Source organism: Solea senegalensis, linkage group LG9 (assembly GCF_019176455.1).
Source record: "Solea senegalensis isolate Sse05_10M linkage group LG9, IFAPA_SoseM_1, whole genome shotgun sequence".
In the NCBI taxonomy this organism is placed as follows: domain Eukaryota; kingdom Metazoa; phylum Chordata; class Actinopteri; order Pleuronectiformes; family Soleidae; genus Solea; species Solea senegalensis.
This window is the reverse complement of record NC_058029.1, coordinates 15979262-15989644: the sequence shown is the minus strand read 5'-3', so window position 1 is coordinate 15989644 and position 10383 is coordinate 15979262. Positions and strand designations below refer to the sequence as shown.

The 10383-nt window shown below is 41.0% G+C and overlaps 1 protein-coding gene across 1 annotated transcript; it reads left to right on the top strand.

The window, feature by feature from the left end:
• Positions 1 to 2142: 2142 nt before the first annotated feature.
• im:7147486 (zinc finger protein Xfin) lies at positions 2143 to 9722 on the top strand. The gene is made up of 2 exons (XM_044033932.1): positions 2143 to 2430; positions 6337 to 9722. The coding sequence occupies exon 2, from the start codon at positions 6390 to 6392 to the stop codon at positions 9354 to 9356; it is 2967 nt and encodes a 988-aa protein (XP_043889867.1). The 5' UTR covers positions 2143 to 2430; positions 6337 to 6389; the 3' UTR covers positions 9357 to 9722.
• Positions 9723 to 10383: the final 661 nt, after the last annotated feature.

Genomic DNA, 10383 nt, shown 5'->3' with positions numbered 1-10383 from the left:
AAAAAAAACAATCTGGTGGTGTTATTTGATCTTTTAGTATTGATCCCACAAATGCAAATTAGTGCTGATGTGAATTCACTAACCGTGCATCAGGGCTGGGCACTAATTCAATTATGATGTATTTGACATAAGTATCAGGTTTTATATACAGTACTGTATACTGTACAGTACCATTCTAATTGTACTAATTCATAATATACAAATAGCTAACTAAGGAAAATAAGAAAAATTTAAAATCAATATTTTTGTGTGACCACTCAATCAACTCTTATACATACAGTAACACGAATTTCGAAATTTTGTAGTTATTGTCAGGTATATGATTAACCAATTATAGCAAACAAGTGCTAATGATGATAATTTTCATATGCATTATTATTTCATTAACTGAAACACAAACAGCGGTGTAGGAGGAACTGGTTGAGGAACAGCAAAAGTACAGCAATAAGAGATAGAGTAGTTCTACTACATCAGCAAGGTCTCTCCCAAGAACAGATTTCAAAGCAGAAAGAATTTCAAGATGTTCATGTTGAAGAAGCACAAAGAAATGGGCAACGTTGAGGATCCAGGTACACCCATCGACTGTCCAGAGAAGTTGTGATGATTACTGATATTGACTTATTTTAAGTTTTCTTAGTGTGATGCATTGTGGTATTGTGGTTCTTAACATTAATTAATTGTGCAGAAAGCCAGCTGTGTTTGCGGTGATTAGAAGAGATCATCTGCCTCCGTCCTATCCCATATTGTAAGTCAAAGCTGAGGTAGAAATACTAGCACCTGCAACATCAATACTAACAGAACACCACTTACAAGGCATGTAGTATTATTAATTAAAATACTAAATATGAATTAAAGTATATAATAAGTAAATATTACTGGTACAAAGTGTAAAAGCATCTGTCTGCCAAGAAGTTACAATGGTGTCCTCACAGACTCTAAAAATATGCAGAAATATCTTGTTTTGCTATCTAGAAACAGCCCTGAGAGCAGCATGTCATACTCCCAAGCATGGGGAAGAAAATTAATTACCAGTGAAAATTAACTTGGCCACACAGCAGTACACACGCAGTGGATAACATTGTTGCCTCACAGCATGAGGGTCACCAGTTTGACTGAAGGCCTTTCTGTGTGGAGTTTGCATATTCTCCCCATTTGCACATGGATTTTCTGTGGGTACTCCGGCTTCCTCCCACAGTCCAAGAACATGCAGATTAGGTTAACTGGACACTCCTGTGATGGACTGGCGACTTGTCCACAGTGTGCCACACCTTTCACCATATGTCAGCAGGGATTGGCTCCAGTCACCAGAGACCCTCATGTGGAGGACAAAGCGGAAGACAATGAGAGAGTGAGTGAAAGATCACTTTTTGTGAAAAATTAAAAAGTTTGACTGACCCTGGTCAAAGGTGAATCCAGGTTGATGACTCCCTGTCATTAGAACTCCCTTAGCAGAGCTGAAATGGGTACGATCACATTCCAGCTCTTTGTGGTTGTGAAATAATTTGCTCCTATGATGCTTCAACAGGTTTATTTTTGACATATGACCTAAAGATAAATATCCCAACTCAATGAATAGGTCAAGGGTGTTGCCTTGAGAATATCAGGTAGGAACATGATCATGGTTCACATTAACAATCTTCCTTTTTATGTGATTAGGTGCGTCACCAAGTGAATAAAACACTATATATAAATGATTGACAAATAAACTTAGCAAATTAAGCAGTTGATCGAGGAATTACCAATAATATTCATGGTACAAATCCGTTATAATACATTACATTGAAAAAGTAAGAAAAACAGGCAAAAAATATTGTATAACAAAAATTTAACAAATTAGTAATTTAATATTTTGTTATTGTTAAATGGGGAGGAAGTTGAGTGAACAACACGTAGATTGAGTAGAAGTGAGGACAATGTAGGAACGAGACCTGTAATTGTTGTACATAGTTGCTTTTTCTTGAAAAAGTTGTAATAAAAACAGACATTGTAGACATAGTTCAGTGTCCATTTGATTTAATGACAATGAGGTATATTTAGCTTTTAGTAATGTGTTTAATATTAATACAAATAATGAAGATGGCAAAAAAAAGAAAGATTAAATGAATTATGAATTTCCGGAAGAGCTCGTATTAAGTGCGCATGCTCCAATGTCGCGTCTTTGGCGCCTGCAGCAGCTGCAGCGCTTCAGCCTCAGCTTTAGCTCAGCTCAGCTCAGCTCGACTCGACCCGACCCGCTGCTCTTCTTCTGCCTCCTGGCACACACAGCATCGCGTCGCTTCAGCAGCACAGAGCGGAGCTGAGCCTCGTTTCCCCTGAGAGTTTATGCCTCCGCATGAGCAGATGTGTGCGGGGCCATTGCTTCTCCTCCCCTCGCCAACCCTTTGTGGTTCCTCTCTGAAGAGAATCGCTGTGGCTGGTGTGTATATGGAGGTACGTGCGGTTGAGTGTTGTTGTTGTTGTTGTTGTGCAGCAGCAGCAGCAGGAGTAGGAGCAGCTACCGAGGTCGAGGCTGCTAGCTTGCTAACGTTAGTCCATTTTCCGGCCTTCACCGGGAACGTGGCCGGGCACCTCCTCTTCCTGAAGCGCTTCCCTTCACCAGAGAACCGTTACCGTTTTGTTTGTGGTCAGAAGCGAAGCGAGCTGACGAGAGCGTACGCGTGAAGCTCGTTAGTGCGAGGGTCTTGTCAAAGTGATACTGCGCGTGTAAAGGTAAAATGTATTTAGTGAAATACTGTATTTTGTTCACAGTCGTATCTGGAGGTCGTCTGCTCTGCTCATGGTGGCCGTTTTCTGTTTCGGCTGTGATTTTGTCCATCATGTGTTTGATGTCCATCATGTGTCTGATGTCCCTCATTTGAACGTGAACCTCAGTGGTAGTGGATGTTTACTGATGTGTGAATACATGCAGTGATCTTTGGTGATCACTGATTCTAAAGTATTTCTATAATGATGAATATAATGGTAATAATAATACTAAAACGTTATTATTTATAAGTGCCTTTCAAGACACCCAAGGTGGCCTTTCAAATGATACAAAATACAGATATAATACAACAAAACAGTATTAAGCACTTAAAGATGCTAAAATGCGTCAAAGATTTCGATAAATATAAAGCAAATCTATCTATTAAAGAGTATATGAGGTGAGTTTTGAGCTCTGATTTGAAGGTGGAGACAGCATTTGAGTTTCTGATGTATTGTGGGTGAGCAGCTGAAGGCACTCGACATGGTTTTTGTGGTGGTCAAACCAGCCAGTGGGAGTATTAGATGGATTCAAGAAGACCTAATGGTGCTTTTCCACCATACAGTTTTTGCATGGCTTGGCTCCGCACGACTTGACTGCTGGCGACTGATTGGTCAGAGAGTGTCGTCACTGGAAGAGCCATGAGCATGACGTCTGAAGTATTTTAGTTCTGTCAGACGAAGTACTGAACTAATCTTTTAAATGAACTGATTCCAAAAGTACACAAAAAAAGAACTGCTTTGCTTGTCACTAGTTTGTGGGTCGCGTATAAAATGGCGTCATGGCGGTTTCGTGCAGCCATGCTATGACGACCCCGCCTATGTTGAGGTGGTACTATGGAGTAATGGGAAAATGACTGCTGATACCCAAACTGTGTAGAGTCCAGCCAGTCGTGCTAGAACTGTATAGTGCGAAAGAGAAGCCATAGTACCGTTTTTTTTGGAGACACGCAGGCAGTCACACAGGTGATTTGTCTGCCCCTTCTCTCCACACACGTGCGGCCTATCAGACGAAATCAGTACGATCTTCTACGAGTATCCCTGTTTGCAGATTCAATAGGTAGCGTTATTGACATTATTTCCCTCACTGTTTTAATCTAACCAGCGAAGCACAGTTACCATTGAGTGCGTGTGTGCACCATGCAGTTGGGATGGGTGTCTGACAATATACTCACTACAGTAGACCACACTATACCAGTGTAGTATATAAGCATTGATTACATTGAGTAGTAGTTTCATATTTTCAACAGTTATAGTTATTGAATAAAGTCTGCCTTGAAGTTGCCATTCATTTTGTTTATTATGCATTTGTTCGTCTCCCTATATTCCATATAACCAACCACCAACATGGTTAGGATTGTCCTTGTTTATTATCTAACCAGCAAAGCAATGTCACATTTTAATGTGTGTGTACATTTGTGCTTCACATTAAGACAAACATGAACCTACATCTTACTCTTGTTTACAACCATTGTTACCAACCCTTAAAATTGAGATGAGAATTACATCTCTTGATGTGGTGGTGCCTACAGCTGAGCAAAGGGAGAAAGAACTCTGTGAAGTGCACAAATGCACATACCCAAAAATATATTGTGATATACAGTATACTGTACTGTTACCGCAAGAGGTTTGTAATTATACAGCAGTCTGAGTTTTGAGCCACACCACCCTGCCAAAATAGTGTCGTTATCACTAATGCCAAAAAAAGGTGACAGATGGGTTAAATTTCATTGTCTGAGTAATAGTTGCATACTTTTTACATAGTTTAAATAATGTACATCCCTAATTACAAATTGCGATAACATTCCTTTTTATATCCTTCCCATCTGATTGAATCTGAGCAGCTTCAGTTGTGGCAGTTAAACTGCACAATGATGACAATGTAGATAATAATTACAATAGTTACAATGTTCTTTAGAATTCCAAAAGTGCTAGATCAATTTTATCTTGCAATAACTGATGCTATATTTTTTATTTCTTTTTTGGGTGTATGTGTGTAGGTGCTCGTTTCAGGCAGGTATTCATTTATTTGTTGTTATTTGCATGTTTCTCGTCAAGTTTTTTTTTTTTTTAAATCCCAAACAGCATACAAAGTCCTGGTAATGATGCGGGGCAGAGTTTTTGACTAGTTGCCGTTTATAGATGTATAGATGGACTTATCAGGTAAACTGAACAGAATGGAGCCGCAATATCATGTTCATTCTGAGCTGGGCAATGTTTCAATAGCAAGATGTATTGCCATATAATCTTTCTCTAATGGCAATAATATCAGTGGTTCTTTCTTTATAGATATGTTGTTCAAACACACAGTGAGGTTACTTAGTTGCTATGAATATCATGCCTCGGATTTGTGTACAATTTTCAGAAGTTTGAATCCACATTGTCTATCACCCCGAAGCAAAACTCATTCTTTAACTATGTGAGATTTATTGCATTTTCTTTTTGTTTAGCTTGTGAAGCTGAGCCGGCGCCCCGTAGCACAGTTAAAAGTAAAAACATTTTTGTTTGCCCTGTGCTCAATATAAAAATTTGAGGGTTGCATGTGGAGAAACTGAAAAACAGTGAGCAGCTATTTTCATGTAAAAGCATGAATCATATCTTTTGAGACCTGCATTACATGTCTGTCAGAATCAAAGGTCTCGCATGGATGCGCTGAGGATGTAAAGTGTCAGATGCTATGCCACGAGTGGTACAGAAGTGAGTGTACTTGCCCATCTCTAGTGGTGTGCTACTGTTGAGACTTGACATCCATCTTAGATCACATAACAAGAAGATGGCTCTACCTTTAGCACTCGAGGTTTTGCTTTTGTTGGTCTCATGATAGCGAAAGCTGCTCGGAATTTTAACCATTATTAAATATTCCCTATTCAGGAATATAATAATATAAATTAAACACATCACTGCAGATGAGAGAATCCGCTTCCTGTTGGTAGATAATCAAGGCTGTCATATCGGTATCAGACGTGACAAAGTGGTGTCAGGACATCTCTACATTTACAGATCAAACCTTGAAGTGGATGGACCACATGTGTGCAACTCCTGTCATTTTAGTAGGTGTCCTGTGTACCTAATAAAGTGGCCAGTGAGTGTCTGCCTAATGCAGCACAAGTGGCCAGGGTTATACTATTTGTCAGTGAAACATACACTTTTCTACGTCTTTTGAAGTAATACATATATTTTAGGTCTCATCTTTCCTTTAGAATACAGCGGAGTTGGACAGTGGATTGACTGGACAGTGGATTGAGACTGGGGTGAAAGGTCAAACTGGGCTAAAACACTCGTGACCTATATTTATATCTATGTATACATATTTCCATGTATACTACAAACAAATTGTATTATATTTCATACTTATTTAATTTTTTTTTTTTGTATTCATATAAATGCTTTTAAATTACTTAAATCAGTAGGTAAATAGTGAATGTGTTTTGGCCTCTAACTAGAAATATTTGATTTAATTTTAGTAGTGTAGCACCAATCTTACCATACAATTATCTCAAGACAAAAGAATAGTGTATCTTCTATTTTGTGAGAGCTGTCATTGTTCACCATCAGGTAACGGATGCCATTAAGTGTGTTGTCTTTGTTTTGCAGGAAACTGCCTTGCCTGACCACACCACCTGGTTTAACCTGTACATCTAGTCCCCATGATGCTTGGATTGCAGGGAAACACTTCGTCCCCCAAAGTTTACCGCTGTGTGGCGTGTTCAGCAACCTTTACTGGACTGGCTTCCTTGCTCGTCCACCAGGCAACACATGCCAACGCAGTCACCAAGGTCCCCACCACCTCTCCACAACCAGTCATCAGCCCACATGAAACACTGTTTGCAAGTATGGACTCATCCGTTGAGCACAACAGTCCACCATCATTCTTGACTGAGAGCTCTTCACCATCTTTTTACATTTGTGATTGTGGAGAGGAGTTTCAGGACTTCAGTCTTATGCTGGAGCACAAGAGTTCACATGTTTCCCAGATTCGGCTGCTACAGCCTCAGGATGATAACATTGATTTCTCGGGTGGAACAGGTTGTGATAAATTTTTTCCCACCCAGCATGTGTCCTTAAGTCCTACTGTAACCCAGCCTGGGTTAGACCTTTGTTGCCCCTCTACCTCAAGATCCCCACCTGTCAAATCATCCTCATTAACAGATCATAAAGCAGATGTTACCCCTGGGGAAGAAGTTGCCATTGTTACCACTTCACAATGTACATCCCAACAGGAAGATGTTAAGAAGCTAGACATGTCCCCCACAACAGAGACATTTCCAGAGACTGTAGAAGGTGAATATTTTAAGGATAAAACAATTTCTCTCCCCAGCAATGAAAAAGGTACAAATTTGCCAAAAACTAACTCTATAATGAAGTTGCTAGCATCAGCATACATGAAATGCTCTTCGCCCAGTCAGCCTGAAAATAATAGTGATAACATAGTCACTCCAAAACAAGAAGTTGTCCCGGTTGACATAACACCAGGACCAAAACCTGAGGTATCGCCAGTCAATGATCTCTCTGTTGTGCAAATGAGGCGACTGCTTTCAAAACCTGGTATTAAAACAAAAGCTCCGTCTATCAGCAAAATTCTCGAGTCCAGTAAGAAGAGAGTTGTCTCTCTGACCAAGACTTTCTCACCTGTTGTGGTTCTTGAAACCCGTCAAAAGCTGATGGATCCTGTGGGTAACGGTGTTTATGGGAGATATCAATGTGGTCGCTGTCGTAGAGTCTTTCCACATTTGGATAGGCTGACGGAGCATCATTTTTTGCACAAGAAAGAGAGGATTAAGTGTTGTCGTCACTGCAAACAGCTGATCATTGGGCGAGTACCTTTACCAGACAGTCATACTTGTCCCCAGTTAGGAAACAGGGCCATACAACCTATGCGTTCTTGTCAAAAGAAATTACCATTTGGTCAAAAAATAGTGCCGTTCCATGGTCTCAGTAGCACAAAAAAAGTTTACTTTTGTCCATTGTGCAAGCACAGCTATGCACGAAGGTGGAACCTCAAAATGCACAAGTGTCTTGGCCCAGGGTCAGCCCTCACCCAGCAAGCCCATCCCCCTATTCAGAATAGGTTAATATTGACATCAAACAGTACTGTCAAAACAGATACACAACACAACGCTGAGTCCCATTTTGTTAAGAGTGTTGCTGTGGGCACTGAAGTTAGTGGTCATATAAAGGTTGAGTTGATGTCTCAAAATTCAGACCAGCCTGCAGCGTCAAAATTGGCCTGGAATCATCCCTCAAAAACGTTTTCACCGTTCGACCCCAAACCAATGTTGGAGCACAACAAAGATGCCTCTGTGTGTGGGGTTTCACCCCAGCAAGGAGAAGAATACAGCTGGAATGTAGCAGCGGTTGATGATGGTGAAGGACAGTGGACAATGCCCTTGGATGATGAAATGGAGGTGTTCAATTCTGCAGGAAAAGCTGTTGAAGGAGGAGAGGTGAGGAGATCTGCGTCGCTGCAACAAGCTGAGATGACGTCAGCCAGCTTGCGTTACTTTGTCAGAGATGGAGTAAAATGGTACCCTTGCAACAGGTGTCAGAAAACCTACAGTCAAGCATCTACTTTGAGGCGTCATCTCCGGCTATGTGGATTCAGGCCATGTGCACCTGGGACTGCAGCGCAGGATGCCATTCCGCTAAATGCAAACCATATGAAACCAGTGTTTGCTTGTTTTGTTTGTGGGAAAACCTTTAACCGCAAAGATAACATGACGGTTCACAGCAAGAAATGCCAGTTGCGACAATCAATGTCTGATGTGGACAGAAGAACCATGCAGCAGAGTGAGTCAGTTAGTGCAACAGATGGCCTAACGCAGGAGGATGATGGAGGTCACTGGGGTATCATGTCATTGCCCTCCGTACTGCCAAGGAGGGTGACGTGTGAGTGTGGGGTTGGATTCACATCTCCAAAGCTTCTCCTAGAGCATCTGCAGAAACATGCCCAGGAATCCTATACATGTCCCACTTGCGGGGAGACTGTTAGTTCCTGGGCAGACTATGAAGTTCATCTGCAGATACACATGCATCCTCATCATCAGCTGCTGAAGGGACTACAACCCTCACAACCGCTGCTCCTTCGATTTCAGCAACAGCCGCCTCAGCAGCAGCAGCCGCCACCTCCGTCAGCGCAGCAGCCCACAAAGCAGCCACGCACAGAACAGTTTCCAAATTCCACCAGGAAAAAGCAACGGATTGTGTGCACAAGGTGTGGCAACACCTTTGCTTCTCGCTGCTCCCTTCGAAGGCACGTTTCCTGGAATCGTTGCAAAGGACCACGTATTGCCAGTGTACCCACAAATCCACCAAAGACCCACCACTGTTCCCAGTGCAACAACGATTTTCCAAACTCTATCAGTCTTACGTTTCACCAGAGGAGCGGGACTTGCAAGCCTGCCATGAAGCCTGTGCGTTGCCCTGTTTGTCTCCGCTGGTTTAGCACGGTAGATGGTTTGCAGAAACACCTGCTGACACACAAACGACCTGAAGCCCATCGCTGTGATATCTGCCAAGGTACATACGCAAACATTAAATCGCTCAAAACCCATCGCAGGAAGATTCATCGCATTATGGCAGGAGATAAACGACAAACACAACAGGTCACTTCCTAATGACACTAATGGATGTCTGATGTGGTATGGTACATTCTGGACAGTTTTTCTCATAGTATAGTGTAATAATTGATAGGGTTTTCTTTCCATATTTGCCAGTTGTACTTTTTTTTTTTAGCTTTCCTGGAGACAATACAGCTACAAATGATGTTTTTTCAAACTCTTGAGTATCATTATTAGCTTACAACTGTAAAATTAAAGCTTTGATACACTGTACATTTTAGGTCGGTCAAATTAATCCTTGTAGTACAAATTTTCATTGGCTTGTAAATGTTTGCAGATTTGTTATTCAAACTTTTACCACATAGTCACATTGTGACATATCTTGTTTGTTTTCCCATGTTAATAAACATACTACTATGTGAACTGTGTACGTTTGTGTATAGTGTATACATTTTATATCCTTTGTAGCCTTTAAGGGAAAAAGTAAAGGAACAAAATAAGAAAGGGGGGTTGTTTTTTGTCATATATATATCTTTCTGAAACATCCATCTATTTTCTACCTTTTTAATCTGCACACGAGGGTATACCCCACAGCGAGAGGCAGGGCCACCCTGGACAGTTAACCAGGCCCGGGGGCCAGAACCTGCCTGCCTGCCAGAGGGTCCAATCGGCCCACAGGATGAATTTGTTAGAATTTCACACTAATCTAAATGTAATGTCAAATTCTCCAGATACCCGTGACTAAATGTTTGTGCCTTTTATAGATCCAGTGTGCTGTGTAAATAGTAAATTTAGGCAAGATATTGTTGAAATTGCACTTATATTTCTCAAGAAATTTCATGTTTTGTAAAATTATCCTTCAGTAAATGTAAAACAAAGGAGAGAAAACAAAGGGGTTCTTGTTGTTCATAGGTTATTATGCTATTATTTTACTATTTTTACTGGTTCAGCCCCCTTGAGATCAAATTGTGCTGTATGTGGCCCCTGAACAAAAATGAGTTTGACACCCCTGATCTAGAGTGTCCAATTGACCTAATCCCTAATTTATTAGGATAAACCCCTTTGAAGTAATCGTCTCATTTTC

Excerpts from the sequence above, each read along its gene's own strand:
- im:7147486 (XM_044033932.1), top strand. The coding sequence starts at position 6,390 with ATGATGCTTGGATTGCAGGGAAACACTTCGTCCCCCAAAGTTTACCGC.